The 19,985-nt window shown below is 48.1% G+C and overlaps 1 protein-coding gene across 1 annotated transcript in view; it reads right to left on the bottom strand.

The window, feature by feature from the left end:
* SPATA16 (spermatogenesis associated 16) overlaps window positions 1-19,696 on the bottom strand; it is a gene marked incomplete at its 5' end in the record, with an annotated part of 48,265 nt that extends 28,569 nt beyond the window's left edge. The window contains 3 exons of the mRNA XM_079327841.1: window positions 19,075-19,095; window positions 19,387-19,475; window positions 19,617-19,696. Of these exons, the coding sequence (XP_079183967.1) occupies window positions 19,075-19,095; window positions 19,387-19,475; window positions 19,617-19,696 (190 nt within the window). The remainder of the gene's footprint in view (window positions 1-19,074; window positions 19,096-19,386; window positions 19,476-19,616) is intronic.
* Between the last annotated feature and the right edge of the window lie 289 nt (window positions 19,697-19,985).

Raw genomic sequence — 19,985 nt, 5'->3', positions numbered from 1 at the left:
AGAGCCAGGCTTGGGCTAGAGAGTATGACTGGGGCTGCCATTGGGCTTAGGTCCAAGAATGGTGTTGGCCTTAAGACAGGAACTGGGGCTGAATTTGGGAGTTCAAGCTAAAGCTGGCATTGGAGTGTGGGCTGGAGCTCAAAGCTGCATTTAGGGCTTGAGACTGCCATGGAGGTTGGGCTTGGAGTTGCAGTTGGGGCTGGCTTTGGGCTTAGAGCTAAATGTGGCATTTGGCTTAGAGCTGATCATTTGGCAAGGGGCGGGATGTGAGGCTGGGCTCTACAGTTAGGGCTGGACTTTAGATTAGAGCTAGAATTGGGGTTAAGGCTAAATGTGCCATTTGCCTTAGGCCTGGCCTTGAGATTGTCTCTGGGGTTGCACCAGTCTGTCACTGGGATGAGATTATATCCAGGAACGTGAGTGTGTTTCAGCGTGGAGTGAGATTGAGCTCAGGTTCCGGGTGAACTTCGGGATCGAGCACACGCCCAAACGAACAGGGGAGATGTCACTGCAGGATGTCCCTGGCATCATCACAGCCCTGCTCAGGCACAAGCAAGAGGCAGCAGGAGCTGGCTGATCCCACATCCAGGTGCTCCCAGCACCGAGACTATCCCTCTGTTCAGTCTGTTTGGCTGTCCTGGACATACTTCCTCCAGGCTCTTTGTCACCTCCTCCAAGGCAGAGCTTAGGAATTGAGTGGCTGAACACAAGTGGCTCCAGGACACTTCCTGCTGGGACACTTGCCTCTGGGAACAGCTTCTTGGACATGGCTGGGCTCCCATTTTTACTTCCAGGTTTTCCTGCCCAACTGCATCCTCAGGGATGAGGCTGTTTGTCTCATGGCATTGGCTCTGAGGGAGCAGGGACTCCTGTCCAAAGGGCTGCCTCCCTCTGCACTCTGTCAGTTCTCACTGAGGCTCTGGCAGGGGTGAAGGCTCTTGAAGAAATATCCCAAGGCTGGAGATCCTCCTCTTCCTGCTCCTCCACTGCTGATGCCACAGAGTTCCCTGCACATAGGAACACGACCTTTTCTTCTGGAGGAACCTGTTCCAGCACAACAATGGAGGTCTTCTCCTGTGGCACCATCACAGCATCCTTCAAGCCGTGGTCTAAGAAGTGACAGCTCCTGGAAATTGCTGCTGTATATCTGGCTGCAGGAAACCTCTTCTGCAATGGCCTTGGCCTCCACTTTTTCTTTCTGAATTTTCCAGGCCAATCTGCATGTTCAGGAAGGAGCAGGTTCTGGTGATACCTGTGGAGAAAGAAAACAGAAAGGATTTGGAATAAGAGAACAAAGAATACTGTTCAGTCAAGGCAGGAGAGATGTAACAAGGTTTCTAAAATGGAATAAGTTGCAGAAGTAAGGTGGTGTAGTGGTTTCGATTTGCCAATTTCAATACACTCATTTCCTGCTGTGATATAGGATTAGGAGCAAAAGCAAGGCAGGCTTAAAACTTAAAGGTTGTAAAGAAAACTTTTATTAACAACCTAAAGAAATAAAAAAATTCAGAATAAAACCATGTCTTAAGTTGCAATACAGAATGTGACCAAAAGTACATACTCAATCACGATCTATTGAAACCAGGTGGGGCAGTGATCCCACCCTCCCTCCAGGAAGATATCATCTGTTAATGTGCCATTGAGTCCCACTGCATGACTGATAAAATTACATCATCCCATTGGGAGATGCTCCAGCCAGGGGGAGGAGCCAAGCATTCCCTACCTAGATAATAACTGAGATTCGGAACACCAGAGCAGCCTTTTTATACTGGATTCCAGAGGAAAGCCAGACCTTTCCACATCATCACTGGACCTTCAGAGGAAACTGCACCTTCTCCAGGAGCACTGCTCCAGCTGAGCCACATCTGCCACTGCAGGAGGATGCAGCCACCACTGAATAGACTGCTACCAACACCCTGACTGACAGGGTGTCAGTTCATATTCTGACTTGGTGAGTGTTTTGGATTTGTTCTTTGTAATACTGTATTTCTATTTATATTTTCCTAGTAAAGAACTCTTATTCCTATTCCCATATCTTTGCCTGAGAGCTCCTTAATTTCAAAATTATAATAATTTGGAGGGAGAGGGTTATCATTCTCCATTTCAAAGAGAGGCTCCTGGCATTCTTAGCAGACACCTGTCTTTCAAACCAAGACAGGAGGATTTTGGGTCTTAATCTTATGTTTGGGATGTTCTTACAGACACAAGATGTCCAAAGACTTCCTGAGATGAACTTGGGCAAGGATGAACTCCTAGTTCATGGAGCTCTCTTCTTATTTTTTCTTCAAACCAGGATTTTTCAGTCCCAAGGCATGGAGGGATTGAGGAGGCAGAAAAGCCCTGGAGACCCCACAGAAGGAGGGGCTGCAACCCAGCCCAGGGAGCTGTGAGGAGGAAAGACCCTCCTTGTGCCGGGAAGGTGGCCAGAAATCCAGGTGGAGCTCAGAGCTGGTGGAGAAGCCTCATGGAAGGGAGAAGCCTCATAAGTACTCGGAATGTGGGAAGGGTGTGGTAATCAGAAACAGAGGTCCTTTTTTCTTTTCTGGCCCCAAAATTCGTGGGGAAAAATAAAAATATGTGAAAGCACCAGACAGAGACATTATTATGAGACATAATAAAGGCAAATTAATCAGAAACAAACGTTTCCTGGAAAATCAATTGGTGCAAAGCAGATTTCCAGCACAGGACCAGGCCAAGGGAAAGGCTCTCGTCAGGGCTGAGGCCTTCATTAAAATGCAGCTCTTTTATTATTAAGGGGGAGTTGCAGGAAGGCCACCGTCTGCTGCTGCCACAGAACTAGTCTCGGACGTGGAGAGAAGGTCCTCGTGCTGGCCCACCTGTAGGCAAGATGGGAAGTTCCAGTCCTTACGAGCACATAGAGAAATCCCTTTGGCTTGGCTCGTCTAGGGTTGTCATCTTGTTGCACTACTTCTTAGGTATCGGCCAGTTAGATAAGGACTTCTTCTAGCAGGTTGCGATTTTTCTAGCTGTCTGACATTAGTTGTGCTTATGTATTAGGTGTCACTTTGCTATTCTTGAGGCATTTTTGTCTGGTTTGGACTTCCACTGAGGAGGTGTTTCTTGGGAGTTTTGGAGACCTTGCATATGGGGACAGCGTCTTTTGATTTACAGGGAACAGCAGCAGGTGGTCGGAAGTAAGGTAAGGGGATAGGGTGGAAGTAGGAAGTGATTGAACCAGAACTGAGATTAATTGGGGGAGTACAAACAGAGGGTGAACCGGGGGATACAGAACATGCACATCAAGAACAGTAAGTATCTTATCATCTTAACAGAGGGGACAACTCTTAAAAATTACTTTTAACAATTCAAGATTGTAGTTTACTATTTGTAACCCTTAATTTATGGCTGCTGAACTTCTTTATCTCATTTAGAATCCTTAGGTTTGCACCCTTTCCCTTGCTCCCTCCGGATACTCCAGGCAGGGAAGGATCCCGGCTCGGTACCGCTTCCCAGACCCGGGCTCCGCACTCCGCTACCACTTGGAAATTGCGCACTTTGGTCATTTTCGCCTCCCGAGAGCACAGGGACTCCGCCGCCTTTCAGGGCTTCCCCTGGCCGCTTTCTCTGGCAAGGTTTTATACAAAACAACCTCCCCCTGACACGCTTTGTTTTCCGCTGGGTACCTGTGCTATTTCCCAGGCTGCCTGACAGGAAGGGGTGGAATTTTTCTGAGTCGCTGCCGGATTTTAAAGGAGGGAGAAGAGGGGAGGAGGGGGCGGGGTCGGTGGCTGCCACTTATACTTCACTGTCATTATAGCTGCCGTGGCAGTCCATTGGATCACTCCTCCTGGAATGAACCTTGACAACGGTTGGTTTGCGGGAAATTGGTGAATGTACAACCAGGGGGGACAGCTACATTACCCGAACAATAGCAAGGATTTAACATGTGACCCTTCCAGTTATGCTGATGGTGCTCAGTGCAGTTGCCTCGGCCGTGCTGCCAAGATGTGGCTCTTTGAGGGGCTTGGGGAGGTTTTCCGGGGCTGTTTCAGGGCACAGCCCAGTGGAGATGGGGCCGCAGCCCACACCGTCTCTGTACTGAGAGGGGAACAATATCTCTTCATCGGGATCGCGAATGTGGTCCCAACCACAAAAAGAAAAAAAGAAAAAAAAATGGAAAAAAGGAAGAAAAAAAGCTTCATCGGGGGAATGTGGAGAGAGTTGAACATGTGAACGGACTGTGGCTGCAGGGCTGTGGAATAAAGACCTGCTTTTGGAAGTGGGAAGAGACCCCCCGGCCCCGGAGGACAAGGTACATCTGTGGCACGGCTGCAGGAAAGAATGAATGAAACCCACTCCCCCCACCCCCCTCCCAAAAATGAAAAAAAATAATAGTTCCAAGCCTTATAATATGGTTCAGAGAATTACAAGTAATCAGAGCTGCGGGGGTCAGCAGTGCAAACTTTTTAAGACTAATGTTTATTTAGAAAATTGAGTGGTGTCTGCGTTGCTTTTCTAGTGCCCCAGCACAGAAGTCCTAATGGCTTTTGCAGACTTTCCATCACAAACTCCTGCACAGGGTGCAGGGACCACTGCTGAAAACAGCCCCAAGCCTATAGTAGGACCCACAGCTGATCTGTGGGTTAGAGAGAGTTAATAAATGAGGTTTGTTTTGAGAAGTATTCTGTGACAAAGGCTGTTGGCATGGAGACCAAGAGGCAAAGAAGGAGAAAGTGAAGATAACTGGGAAAAATATCCCACTGTTGAGTGGAGCTGTGGAGACTATTTTATTAACCCTCTCTAACCCACACACCACCTGTGGGTCTTACGATACAAGCCGATCCTTTCAGAGTTATCATCGGCACAGGGTTTATAACCCCCGTCTTTCCATGAATCATTCTAGGTGTTTTCTCCCTCCTGAGTTTTGCCCCTCTTCCACGTTAGTTTGGTGTAACCTGAACCCTCCCTAATACCGTGGAGGAGAGAAATCGGGGGATGGCAGCGGCTATCCCTACCTCCCTCCCCAGTCCCATTCAGCCCTGGACGGCTGTAGTCCAGAAAGCAACGCGGTGCTTCAGCCGAGCTGGAAACCGCATTAGAAAGAAGCCGGGGGCAGAGGCAGGAACAGGCGCGGGGCAGCCCTGGCCGGTGTCCTGAGAGAAGGGAGAGCTGGCAAATCCATTCTCCCATCTCACGCCTTCCAGCCGCTCTCCCGGGTGCACAGCCACAACATGGGCCCTTGTGTAGCTTTGCGTGTCTCTGCTGAGCCCATCCCAAAACTCCTCCTATGGATAAAACATGATCGTGGGTTGGGATTTGACTGCCTTAGCAAACTCGAGGCTCTGTCTTGGGGTGCTTCTTTTGTTCTCATAACTGGAAAAATAAAATCAGCAACTTCGCACACCTCTTGGGACAATTCCCCCTCGACTTTAAACAGGAGGTGGATACAGGAGAAACACAGACCTGGAATCTCACTGAAAGCCAGTGGCCTCAGCCCTAGGTGCCTTGCAGCAGGGCGGGGACAAATCAGCTCTGTTTGGTTCCTTCCCAGGTGTCAGGATCTGGGAAGGATGAGCAGGACAACAGGGTGTTGTGCCCTCTCCTGTCAGTGGTTCTAACAGCTCCACTGAGCAACCGGAACAGATTTGCAGTGGGATATGCAGGAGAGAAACAGGGTGGCAAGAGGAATGGGATGGAAGGGGGAGAGAAGGGGGCTGGATCTTGCTCCGTTTCCAGCCAAGTAACTGTCTTGTCCTGATCCTGAAAAGGTAAGCTCAGTTTAACCCTTTCTTTGGTCTGTATAGGGAAAAACACATAGCTCAAACCTGGGAAGGCTGAACCAAGAAATGACAGCTGAAAGTGCCTCTGGAAACACGCACCTGAGGCCTGATCCTGGCTCCCTCTATCTCAATCAAGAACAAGTGCTCAGCTCTGTCAAAATCAGATCTGGGGTTGGTGTCACAGCTGGTGCTGTGAGGCTGAGTTTGGTGTAGCAAGACCAGTGGTTTTTCTAAACTGCTGAAATGTACCTGGTGCTTGAGGGAAGATCATCTTCTCTCAAGGGCTTTTGCTTGTCATGGGCTTTTTTGTTTTGTCTGCTTCTGAACAAGTAGATAAGACATTCTGGCCTTCTGATTCACATTATCTCCCCAAGGGTACTGCACCCTCCTCACCCGGTCCTCGACCACCCAGATAAAGTCGCTGTAATTGCTCAGGGAGTGGAAGACCTCCAGGCAGGAGCTGGCATTTCTCTTCAGGATTTGGAGACCTTTTGCAAACCTGGCCAATGGGATGGGACTGGGTGACAGCCGCCCCTTGCTATTCTGCATCCCTCTATCTCACTTACAAAGCAAAAATTCTGGGAACACTGTTCATCGCTAAATTTGGGACATCTGGGCTGGAAACTTTTGGATGTGTTTGAAGAGGGGAGGCAGGGAAGAAGGGTGCAGAGAGGGACATGAGAAGGAGAAAGAGCTGCAACCTTGCTGTCATTAAGTTGATTTGTCTGAATCCTGTCATTTTGTGGCTGTCATCTGTCACTGCACCCAGTAGATGCTGCAACGACACACAGATGAGGCTCAGCCATGTGAGAAGCATCCACAGATATCACAACACTGCAGCCGCTTGCCTTGCCCCTCTGTTTGAACCAAAGCTGTACTTTTCCCTGCTAGGGAAGGGCTGGGAATTCCAACCAGCTTCTCCTGCAGCTGTGTTCTGCTCTCCAGGATCTTGCTGGGGTGGAGAGGTACATGTGACATCAGGGGTGACGGTGAGAGATGGAGCAGGTGCTAGTGGGTGACCCAGAGTTCATGGGCCAGTGCAGCAAAGCCCCTCCATCCCCTGGGGGCTGGGGCCAGTCTGATGTTCCAGCGAGGTTTTTCATCTCCCTCCTCGAAGTCAGCAGAGCATGAAGGCAGGGCAGAGGTCAGGCCCTCTGTTAATACAGGTGTTTTAAATAACTAGTATTTTTATTCCTTCCCTTCGGTGCAGTGGGCTTGGCAAACGTCTTTGTTTGCACAACTGTCCTCCCACATGTTCTGTTGTCCAAGTAAGGAGAAGAAGATCCTGTGTGTGATCTGGAGGTGTGCTTTGCTGGTTCTGACATGTAAATATTAATCGAGAAACAACAACAGAGAGACAAAAAACTCCCTCCTCCCCTTGAACCCCTTCAGATCCCTTTATTGTCCAGGCATTTGTTGCACTTGGACTGGCTTTTCACTTTCCCCTCTCAGAGAGGCTGGCTCCAGCAATGGTCCCCAGATTCCTCAGCTACATCCTAATGAGGGAAAACATTTATTGAAGTTTTCAGCACATTAGGGAAATACATATTTCTGGTTCTTTTCAAAACTCCACTGACATCTTTTTGAAGCTAGCCCTGCTTGTCAGCATGGGGGCAGGTGAGGCATCCCCTCTCTCTTCTTTTGCAGCTGTATGAACTTTGAGTACTCCAAAATGTCATGGAGGTGGAATTCCTACCACCACCATGTGCTTCATTGGTGGAGTATGTGTGTAGATGATTTTCCTCCACAAAGCTGTGCTTCAGCTCACTCACACCTCTGAAGAAAGACAGGGTATTTGGACGCACAATCCAGCTCCCCAGATAGCCGTGCTTTGGATGAACTTTGCAGCATGGATGAGGTAAGAGGGCACAGGGAGGTGTCCAGTGAGAGAATTGGACAGCCTGTTTCACATGAAGAAGAGGAAATACTTTTCCCAGGGTTATCCTGTAAAACTCACTCTGTCATGGCTCTCACTCTGCTGGCAGGTTCTCAGGTGGTAACTACCAAGGGCTCAAGTCTGGATATGGCCTTTAACTTCAGGTGTCCCTGCAAGAAAACCTTGGGCAGTGCTTTGGAGGTAGGTTACAGGATAATTCAAGTTATTGGGAACCTCTAGAGATCTGTGGTCCAAGACCCCCAAAGCAAAGTTAGCTTGGATCAGATAGCCCAGGGCTCTTTCCAGTGAAGTTTTGAATGTCCCCAAGGATGGAGATCTGCCCACACCTATGGTCCTCTGTGTTGAACCATCTTCAGGGTAAACTTTTCCCCAGTGTCTAATCCAAGCTTTTCCTTCTGCAACTTGCATTCGACAGCTCTCCTTCCATCTCTGTGTGTGAACAGGGAGATGTCCAGGTTCATCAGGACTCATTCAGGGCCTCTTGTAAACTTGTAAACCAGGTTTCTGGGTACAAGTTTCCCATCTCATACAGAGGATTCTGGGCCCTCTGAGCACCTTGGAGTCTGTCAGTGTGAGCAGGCCTGGATGGGAGGTCTCACCTCTCCACAGTGCATCAGTGCTGCCTTTGGATCACTCTCACCTGTGTAACAGGGGGAGGTTTTGCTGTTACTGTGACTGGAGACATCCCAAGCAATGTCCAAACATCACTCCCATAACTCGTTTTCAGGATCATCCAGGAGGTGGTGGGTCTGGAGAAAAATGACATGGTGGCCTTTGGCCTGCTGCATCCACCTGAGGAAACAAAGGCATTCGTAATAATAGGTCGCCTGTTCACCTTCAGGGCTGGCAACTGAGCCAAGAAATTCCTTCTCCCCAGTGTCCTGAACACTCCTCCAGAATGCCTGGGGTCACACAGAATGCTCAGACACAACTTTTGGTGACAGGCTCACAGACAGGTGGACTTCTTCCAGTACATTTTGGCAGCTGGGAATCATGCCAGTGAAAGACAGAGCTGTGACATGTTTGGCAGTGCCTTGCAGAAGAGAAAAAAATGAAATAAAATAAAATAAAACCCAAAACAAAACAAAAAAACGCAAGAGAAAAGAAAAGATAAAAAAAAAAAAAAAAAGTTGTCTACAACATCCCAGCTTATCCCTGATCCTGATAGCTTCTTCAGGGAAAAGGTAGCCTGACACTGTGCAGTGAGAAAAGGAGAGGCAGAAATGATGAAACAGTGCTCTGTTTGGATATAAATTCAATTTGCATGGCTAAAACTTGGGATGGTGAGAAATTGTATTGTGCATCACTTGTTTTTCTTGGGTTTTAGTCCTCTTGCTTTTTTTTAACTCCCTATTATTAATTATTTAATATTATACTGTAACTAATAATAAGTGTGCATGAGCTCTCTGACTACAACAGAACTGGTGCTTTTAGGCATGCTTTTAGGAGGGGACTGGTGGATGGTGGGAGGGACTGTGATGGACTGGGATGACTGGGTGGGAACCAGGTTCTACTGGGATATACCGGGACATCACTGGTCTGTACTGGGAGCACTGGAAGAACACTGTTCCTGCTCTCCTGCTGCAGTCAGCTGAGCATTTGGTGAAAAAGAACAGGACCCCTACAAGTCACTCCAAGTACAACAATATACTTCAATCATGCTCTTTAACAACAGCTCCAATCACAAGCTTTACCTGTGTTTTTCTTGAACAAACTTTGCAGACTACTATCATAGAATGCACATGAGAGTTGAGCTCTGAGCAGCTGAGTGGCATCCCTGTCATAGAACTAGAAGCCTGCTCAAGCGCAGCATTCCTTGAACAACTTCATAACATGTCTCATTTGTTCTGCCGTAACATTTCTGCTGTATTTGTAGATGCAATATAATTGGATAAACCAGGTAAAGAGGTTGTCTTGGGGTGACTTTATGATGCTTGTTATGATGCTTGTTCTGTTGTGTTGAATATTGAGTCTGCAGCTGTAAGACTGTTTTCAGGAGTGAAGGGGGAGATAAGAGGTGCAGCGTTTATCAGAGTCTGCTCTAGCTCCCCCACATTCTTATACAGACTGTGTTTTCTAATGGACTATGGGAGAGAGGGCTCTTTGCTTTTAGTTAGTTTCTCTGGCTAGCTGAAGCAAAAAAGGACTGTGTTTTTTCCCGTTTGGTCGAACCTGCTCTGAACTAAAAACCCACAAAAACACCAGGAGTTCACACCTGTGAAATGCATTGCCAAATATTTTTGTGAACTTGCTCTACCTCTGCCTGCTGCTCCTGGGGCTGCTCTTGGCCACACAGCCCCAGTGGGAGCCAGCACTGGCTGCAGCCCCAGCGGGCTCCCCAGGACAAGGCCCAGTAATTAAGAAGCCAATTAAAGCACTGGGCAGCAGCAGAACCCTCAGCAGAGGCATTTGGGCAAACTCTGGCCATCCACAGCTCCACAGTAGCATGACTATGAGTCAGGCAACCAATGCTGTGAACAGAGTTTTAAGAAAACTGTGGAGAAAAATCGGCAACTGACCATCTTATCTCAAAGAGCTTCCAAATCCCAAAATAGTAGCAGAGCAGGACAAGTGGCACAGTGAACATTGTCACTATTGTGCCTATCATGTGACCTGTGCACATCTTGGGGGCAGACAATTCTTGGAATATGCACTGTATCCTGCTTCAGTGATAACATCTGTGGGAGCAATGGAGAGCGTGAGCCTGTGCTGTCCTCCACTGCTGAGCTGGCAGCTCATTAGATACAGCCAGGATGTTCTCTGTTTCCCCCAGACCTGGGGCCTGGGGCACCTTGGCACCCCTTGGCAAAGGCTGTGCCACCCAACAAAGCCCAGAAGGCCAGGAGGAGAACCCAGGGGCAGCACAGCTGCTTGGGCAGTCTCTCCTTCCAGGGACCCAGGCCCAACCCATCCCTGAGCAGCCACTGCCAGCCCTGACCCTCCCTGCCCTGTGACAGCTCCCCCAGTCCAAAGGGACAGAGGCAGACCCCATCAGGACATCCTGGAGCCCTGCTCTCCTCCTCTGCCCTTTCCCCACCATGGGCACCCCTTGCAACCCCTCCCAGGTTTTGGGCGGTGTCTCCCACAGAGGGACCCCAGCAGGACAGCTCAGGCTGGCTGAGCCTGGCACAGCAATCACCTTCTGTGGTACTGTCTGGCATCTCCTCCCTTCTTGTGCCGGGGAGTGGGACGGAGCCATTGCTGCCTCCCAGAAGCACTGCCTTCAGCAAGGCCTTTTGGTCCATCTCTGGAGAAAGGAAGAGGAGCAGCTGGATCAGATGGAACCATTCCCCATTGGGCAGGGGGCATCTTCAGTCAGTAATATTTATCAAATACATGGATACAGATCAAGAAAAAGGCCCAGGCTCTTGGGGCTGCCACAGGGCTCTTCCTTCTCCAAACAGCTACCCCTCCTGATCTACCCCAAGACCAGGAAATTGCAGGGATCTCAGGGTGTACATGGCCCATGGGGCGCTTCAGGCTCCCTGTCAGCTGAAGCCAAATGCCTTCCTGCAGAGGCTGGGGAGAAGCTGCAGCCAGGCAGGCTGGGAAACAGCCCTGCAGGGTGTAACAGCAGCAGCAGGGCAGCAAGGCTGCCATGGAGCCCTTCCTGCTGTGCTGGGCATGGGTGTGTGTAGATGTGCAGGGAAATCCCCTGGCTGCTGATGCTCGGGGGAAGGCTGAAGGAAATACACCCACCATGTCTCTCCAGATCACTCAGCATCTTGTCCATAAGTTTGGATGCCTTCAAGGATGTATTGTCTCCTTCAGGTTTGTTCCTCCGTCTCGGTGGACCTTAATGGAAAGTGTTACCATTTCTCCTTCAAGCTGCAGTGGCAGTGAGTGCAACGAGTGCTCCAAGGCACTTCCCCAGCTCTGCCTTCCGCTCAGGAGCAGGGCCAGAGGGAGCATGGGCCTGCAGTGACCCACACTGGGATAGAAGGAGCCCCTTGTGGGGCCGTCAGGGGAGAAAGTATTCCCTGGAGTTGCCAGCAGCTCTGAACCCAGGCCCAGGCAGGGCTGGGGCTTAGTAGTGGCAGTGGGAGCAGCTCAAGCTGCCTGGGGCTGGCAAAGGAGCCACACAAGACACAGTCCTGGATGCTTCCCTTCCCTCTCTGCTCTTCTCTGTGGCTGCACAGAGCACATGGAAGGAGACACTGGCATTGCATGTGGGAAGAGGATTGACAGCTAAATGCTCCTTCCTTCCCCTGACAGTGATCCTGTCAGATCACTCAGGGCTACAGAAGGGATTAGGGCAAGGTTTCCAGAATCCCTCAACCCTGAGGGACTCTTAAGGGAAGCAGCACCTGAGTAAGCTCTTGCCACATTGAGAACAATTTTTCAGTCAGGAAAGGAATGCTGAGAACTTGCCTCCAGTAAATCCCAAATGATGGAAACTCTCATTCATCCGAGTTGCTGGAATAACATTCCCAGCCCACTCATCTAGAAGAGAGTACAGATGAGAACCATTTTCATGGTGTGCAGGGATCCCCTTCTGCCTTAGGGGGACTGGGCACTGCAAGGGGTCAGGTAAGGCTGTGAAAGCCAGATGTGAATGGACATCGCCAAAGCTGTGGAGGGGCCAGGGTAGCGCTGGGCTGGCTCTGGTCACTCTCCACACTGTTTGCAAGCCCAGTGCAACAACCCTGGATGGGTGGCTGGAGCAGCCCAGGGCCTCTGTGGGCTCTCTCCGCCACAGTGGAAAGTCTCCCTAAAACCCTATGGAAAACCATCCCCAACACTTCCTGGGGAGAAGGGAGCACTGTCCTGGAAAGGGGAGCCAGGCCACAAGCTCACCTGCAACCCGTGCTCGCCATGGAGCTGCCTGGGCAGCCCTGGCAGGCAGGGTCATGGCCAGGAGGAGCAGGAGGAAGAGGCACAGAGCAAGGGCCATGGTGCCTTGCTCTCTGCCAGTCCCACAGCTCTTGCTGCCGCTGTTGTCCTGACACCACTGTCCTAATGTCAGCACCAGTTGTGGTCAAGGATTGACTGGTCAGTGGCTGTGGTGCTGTGTAGTCACGGGGCTCTGGGACCTCTGGGACCTCAGAGCGTACTGTGACCTAATGGCCAGGGTGGAGTTTTGTGGGGAGTGGGATCTACCTTCTTTGGGAGGGAGTTTATCCTGCCCAGCAGCTCTGTCCAAGGGCTATGACAGTCCCCGCCCAGCTGATCTCACAGCCTGGGGGATGAAGGGATGGAGAGCAACCCTGCTGAGAAGGGGTTGTGGGTGCTGCTAAATGAGAGGCTGGACATGAGCCAGCCATGTGCATCCAAAGGAGTGTGCCCAGCTGATTGGATCACCAGCCCTGGAGGCATTTATAAATCATGAGGATGTGGCACTCAGGGACATGGTTGAGTGGTGGACTAGGCAGTGTTGGGTTAACAGTTGGACTCAATGAAATTAGAAGCCCTTTCCAACCTAAATTAATCTACTTGTCTATTTTTGAGAGCGAGAAAGGGTGGAAGTAGGAGGATGTGGGGTTGAGGAAGGATGGAAGAGGAGGAGGAGGAAGGGGAAAGGAAGATCAGGAAATGGAGAAGTAAGGATGAGCTTGAGTTCTCCCTGAATTCACAGCCCCTCACCTGAGGGACCGTCATTCATCCCCCCATACCCCATCCCGCAGGTGACTGGGGAGGGGGAGCCAGGCCCAGATATGCTGGGGAGTCCCTGGGTTGGTTTTTTTTGGATTGGATGTTTTTAGAATGACAAACTCCAAAACTGAGCAGAAAATGCCTCTTGGTGGGACATTGGAGTATCCCAGTGGTGGCTGCTGGAAGAAGCAGCCTGGAGGAGCAGACCCCTGTGTCCCCCAGGACCCCAAAGTGGGGAGCCCAGAGAGGGGAGAGTGCCGCCATGTGCGGGACCCTCAACAGCCTGGAGAGGAGTAGGGGGAGTCCTTGGACTCCCTGCACCCCAAAGCAGAGAATAAGGGGAGAAGAGTCTGTGGGGCCCTGTAAGAGTTGGTCCGAAGTTTTCTCTGATGTGCCTCATGACCATCATCAGAGACTGGGCCCTGAGATTGCACCACTTGCCCTGACCCAGAGCTCTGGCCTGGCCGAGGTGGATGCTTGCGGGCCAAGGACTGTTTGTAGCTGTGCCTGGTGCTTGTCATGGGACGCTGCAGGGTGCTGGTTATCGCACCCTGTCCCCTCACCTGCGTCACAGGGCTACGATCTCCACACACAATAGTCCATAAATCTTCCCACCTTTTGGGCAGAGGCCACTCACTTTGGAAAAGGACTATAAAAAGTGACTTTCCCCAAACTGACTTTGAGATCTCTTTCTCCCCAACAGATTGAAGACGCGTCTCGTCTTGTCTCGTTGGACGGCCACGAGGATGCGTCCCGTCTGTTGGTAGCTATAACCCATCCTTCTCTCTCTCTCCCCTTTTATCTCTCTCTCTCTCTCTCTCTCTGTATCGCAAAACTTGATTGTTAGCACACAATAAACTACATTACTGCTTTCTGCTAAACAAACCTGAGTCTCTTGCTTTTGTCTTTTGCACCTTGGGGTCGAACGAACCATCATGACTCCTGCTCGGGTTGAGCGGGTCGTGACATAAATTGCCATCATGGACAGACAGAAGGGTTTCTGACAGACAGAAGGGTTTCTGACAGACAGAAGGGCTGCTGGTTGTGTGTATCTGTAACAGGGGAAGGACGTCTTGCTCCAGCCGCACCTAGCTGGCCACCTCAACAGGGGTAAGCCAGACTAGAAAGCAAGGGGGGCATTTCAGATTTCCGAAAAACTGTACACAACTAGGTGAAAAGCATCCCTACACTCGTTTGAGGATTCTGTCTTCAGAAATTCACAAAAGGTCTCTTGGTGCAAAAGGCAGAACTGCTCTGTTCTTGTTCTTTATTAGTGTATGAATGTCTACTGACCTCCCTGAGTTAGGGAGAATTCTGCACAGGCTGAGGAGTGCGTGTGTAACTCTAATCTATTACTGTATATATGTGAACTGACCTTTCCTAAAATTTAGGGGAGGAAAAACCTGCACAGGTTGTGTGTCTGCCTTTCTTGAAAATAAGGGGGGTGAAACTGCGTTGGGTGTGTGTGCATGCATAATAACCTCTCCTAAAAAGTTGGGAAGGAGGTACCACACAGACTGTGCGTCTACCCTGCCCGAAATAAGGGGGTGAAAACTGCGTAGGGTGTGTATACATGTGTACTAACCTTTCCTAAGAAGTTAGGAAGGGGTACTCCGCAGGCTGTATGTCTACCCAGCCCGAAATAAGGGGCTTGTGGACAGCAAAAGCTGTGTGTGTAACTAAGTGCTGATCTCCCTTGAGTGGCTTTACTTTCCTTCTTTCAAAATGACTAAAAATCATAATGCAAAAGATAAAGCTGCATTTTTCGCTTTGCTAGCTAAGTATAATGCCAGACTCTCCCAAGTGGGAGAAGATTGGGCACACAGTAACTGGTTTAATTTAGAAAATGTGATTGATAGGCTACATTCTTTGCAACATGAAACAAAATTCAAACTGGGCAGAAATAAGACCATTCTCTGCTCAGTTTTGGGGGCCTGTCTTATGGCAGCTATAGAAACTCGCTTTACACGAAGAAGTGAAGAAAGAACAATTATTGACTCTCTACAAAATTTAGTGGAAATTTTGCAAAAACAATTAGATGAAAAAAGGAATGAGAATCATGCTTTGAGAGATGAGATTCATTCTTTAAGAGCTGCCCTAAGACAAGAACACACCAACACTTTAAAACACACTGAGTCACCAAAAGAAACAGAGGAGAAGGAAATTAATCAATTATATCCTCAAAAAAAAACTAACTCTGATGAAAAATAGTGGGGAACATTGCTGCCCTAGCATGAAACCTTTGGTTAAAACAGAATACAATTGTATCAATGAAGAGAATTTTGACCCGCAAATAACCACTACAAAAATTCTGTACACTGCTGCTGAATTATAATAAAAAGCAGCTAGTGCATACTGGGGCCATGGAGCTTTCTTAACAATGGGTGACAAATTTAACTTATGGTCCCTAACTCAGCACGCTGATTTTTGGGCAGGGGGGCTTAACCCTTTGGAAAGGGGAGACCTTGTAGCTTTAATTGGTACCCCTGACCCACTCCTAGAAAACATTAAAAAGCTGCCTGCTTGCAAATTATACATGAAATAAAATTCACCGCTGACCATAAATCACCTATGCAATTACCTGTAAATGTAAAACAATATCCTCTTCCCTCTGGTGCCAAAGAAGGGCTCAAACCGGTTATACAGGATTTGCAAAAGTCCCCTGTATGGCCAATCCAAAAACCCAAACCTGACAATGTGGCTGTTTATCAATATATTGATGAAACCCTTGTGGGAGAAGATGAAATAGAAGTAGTGGGGGAATACCCAACAAAAATTAATCTCCCATTTGGAAAGCCCTAACTTGCAAATTGCCTCAGAGAAAATTCAAAAACCTTCTCAGGAAGTGAAGTTTTTGAAGACAGCGACTACTGGGACTGCCCCCCCTGACAGGGTGGCTCAGAAATCCTCAGTAACAGAAGGAACTGTAAAAAATCTGGCAATAACAGAAACTGAGAGCTTGGGTAGCAGCTACGACAAACCTGCCTTGGTAATTAAAGTAGCCTCTGCTTTTTCCCCCAAACAATCTTTGTTCACTAATTCTTCTTTCACTAATGCTTCTGCTGAGCAAATTATTGCTGGGGGAGGGGGTGACTCTTGGGCTGGGGCGCTGATGGTTATTTGGGGTGTTTTCCAACTTGAAGTGTGGAGTGCCTCCATTGTTTGCAACTACACTGACTCTTATTCTGTGTTTAAAGGAGGTACAGAGTGGCTTCCTTCTTGGCAGCAAAATGATTGGGAAGTTAACAGAATTTCATTCTGCATTACATGCTGAATAGTTCCATCATTTTAACCTCCTGCCTCTTTGTGGCAGATTCTATTGTGTTTGCTTCTCACAGAATAATGCCATGGAACGTGAAGATTAATTGCTGAATCCCTCATTGAACCTGTATATAGTTATGGCACAGGACCTTACAGCCATGTTTTATTTTGTGAAGATTCAAAATCGAAATTGAACTGTTGTAGAATTTTCCTATGAAATCATGTGTGGTAAAAACAATACAAAATATGGAGGGGAATTTGATGTTAATGTTATAACACCTACTACCCAACCACCGGTTATACTGAGCCTGAAAATATTTGAAATTGGACCTTGGGTAATTCAGAAAACTGACCAACAACAAATATTGTTTAATTCGGCATGGTCTTTTAGACAAGTCAAATTGCCAATTCAAAACAATGTCTCAGTAATTCAGCCAGCTTGTTCCCTTTTTCTAGGGGTGGACAACCAGGTTGCAAAAAGCAGGATCCTTTCAAGAAACAAACAAGAGACATAACTGGTGTTGTGGGAACAAGATTGGGAATTTTGAATAGTATTGATTTAGAAGTATCAATGAATAAATTGGCTAACATCTCTTTAGCTCTCTGCTGTATCTAGGCTCAATTGTAGATGCAGTCAGTTGCTGCCTCAATTATACAAGAAGTCGAGGAAGCCACTTTTCCTACTGAAATTTGGAGAATAATTTGGGATAATGCCCATGATCTTGAAAAAGAATTCCAATCCTGGTGAAACTACTATCCCAGCATAAACACAGCCACAGCCTTTGCACTGACCATATATAATGCTTCAGTACATTCAATATTCCCTATAACTGCATTAGGGCTGAATGATGACAGAGCTGTTCTCTATCCTTTTGAGCTTAGAGAATGGGCCCGTCAAATTGGTGAAAACTAACAAACTATTAATTTGGAAACTTACATTGTCTGGGAAAAACAAGGGTTTATCAGTGAAAGTAATGCAGTCAGAGCTCAAGATGTTTGCTTAGACACAGAACAGAATGTCTGTAACTTTGAAAGTTATTCAAAGGAGATTCCTGAAATAATACTGGGGTATATGAGCAATGAGTGTGCATGCTTTAGAACTGCTTGTGATAGTATTTTCATTGAAGATTTTGGTAGTGAGTACTAAAAATCATTTAAATCTTTGTGTCTGTAACTTTACTAAAATTTCCATTTTAAATTTGAAAATTGCTTGTTTTAAAATTGCTTATTTTTGTTGTATTCCATTTTAAAATGAAATTAATTATTTGATTTGTAATTTGAAAATTGCTTGTTTTAAAATTGCTTATCTTGTTGATAAGCTGGGGAGTGGTCCTATGAGTGCTCTGAATGGGAGTGGGAAGAGTTTTCAGACCAGCTCCCTTCTCCTCATACATCAGTGGATTCACACAGGGCCTTCCACTGCCCTGACTGCAGGAAGGGCTTCAGGTACAGCTCCCACCTCATCAGGCACCAACGCATCCACACCAAGGACAAGCCCTACCAGTGTCCTGAGTGTGGGAAGTGCTTCAGGACCAGCTCAGTCTTGAATCAACACAGTGGAGATACTGGTAATGAAGCTCTGCAAGTGCCCCGCTGTAGCTGCCTGGGCTACGATGGTTCTAGCTTCGGGCTGCTACGGAGGTCTGGATAGCTCCAGGAGACCCCGAGGCAGAATTCAGCTTCTCAGCTAGCTAAGAATGAGATCTCAGGAGCCACTGTAGAAGTTCCGAAGGTAGCTTTATTTTTCAAAGGGTTCTACCAGCAAAATCCGGATACATAGCATAGCAAGGGGTTTTTATAGGGTTTAGGGGGATTGAAATTCTAACCAGTAAAATTATAATTTAAGAACTATCCAATTACTTTAAGATTCTAGGTGAGAAAAGACCAATCATCTAGTAAAGTTTAAGACCAATAGAAATCCTAATTGATAACAGGGGTTTCATTAGGGGAGGAACATTTCTCATGAAAAGTTCAATTGTCTCAGGGTATGAGATCCCAGGGGCCCTTTTCAGGGACAGTTGTATTATCTGTAGTTTTCTCCATTGCTGCTTTCATCTTTCAAAATACAGTTTTATTTATCAGCAAACCTGCAGGTTTTTTTGTAAAAGCAAATGTATTTTTCCATTCATCAATTAGTGTAATCCTTCTCATTGTTTCTTTTATCTCTCAATACTAGTCTTATCTACCAGCAGACACACAGCTTGTTTGTAAAGACAAATCTGTCAATCCTCTCAAGGGTCCTGGTGGTCCCAGGACTCCCCCTCCAGGCTGCCAGGCATCCTCCTGCTCTGCTATTGCCCTTCTCCGATCTCCCCATTTCAGGGCTGTAAGAGACAATCCGAAGATTCCCTCATCTGCTCATGACGGTCGCAAGGACAGAGACTTAAGACCCTGAGGGCCTCACTTGCTTTGGACAGGAGTTCTGGCCTGGCCAAGGTGGATGCTTGCCAAGTAACTGTTTGTAGGCATGCTTACTGTGCTGCCAAGGTATACTGCTTTCGAACAGGCACTAGGTGGGGGCGCTGTGTACACCTGCTTCTCGGAGCCACAGATCTCTTCACAATAGTCCATAAATTTCCCCACCTTTTGGCCAGAGGCCACTCGCTTTGGAAAAGAACTATAAAAAGTGACTTTCTGAAGAAATCTCCCCACAGAAGGAAGACACCTCTATTGGCAGGACCACGAGGATGTCATTCCCATCTGTTGGTAGCTATTCCCCATAGCTATTCCCCACCCCCCCCTTTCTCTCACTCTTTACTTTGTTTATCTCTCCCTCTCTCCCCTCTATCGCATAACTGTGTTGTTGGCACCCAGTAAAAGTGCATTGCTGTTAACTGAAGTCCCTTGCTATGTGTCTTTTGCACCCGGGGTCAAACAAACCATCACAACTCTCACCTGTGTTGGCGGATATTGACAAGGGGTTCTGGGGCTCCCCCCGTTCACAGCCCTCCTCAGGGGTCCCCAAAACTGGTGTTCCCCCTCCACTGCCAACCCTGCACAGTCTCCAAGTGGCCCCAGACAGAGCTTGGAAGGCCCAACCCAGGAAGTCCAACCCCCACTATGGGAGGACCTGCATCTCTCTGCTCCCCAACATTGCTCTGACAGCAGTCATCACTGGAACTCACCAGTGAGCTTCCCCCACTTCCTGTCCCCTCAAGGCATGTTTGTAGCTTGGCTTTGGAGTCCTGCCAGATCCAAACATCATGCCACCCACCCCTTACAGACAAAAGAAACAGGAACCCCCAAATATATTTTGTGTGAGCTCTAAATATTCATCCTCTCTTAAAAAAAAAAGCCACCAGGATATTTGGGGTGTGTGGGAGCCCAGGGCATACCCCTGGCCTCCTTGGCCAAAACCCCCCTGGTGAGGGTCTCAAAGACCCCTGAGTGAGACCCTGGTGTCTCAGACGCTGAATTCTAACCCCTGAGGGAAATTACCAACACAGAGGAAAAGAAACAAGCCACCAAAATTAGTAAAGTATAAATTAGATTGT

Source organism: Erithacus rubecula (assembly GCF_903797595.1).
Source record: "Erithacus rubecula genome assembly, chromosome: 27".
NCBI lineage: Eukaryota > Metazoa > Chordata > Aves > Passeriformes > Muscicapidae > Erithacus > Erithacus rubecula.
The sequence above is the reverse complement of the archived record's forward strand: the minus strand, read 5'-3'. Positions and strand labels throughout refer to the sequence as shown.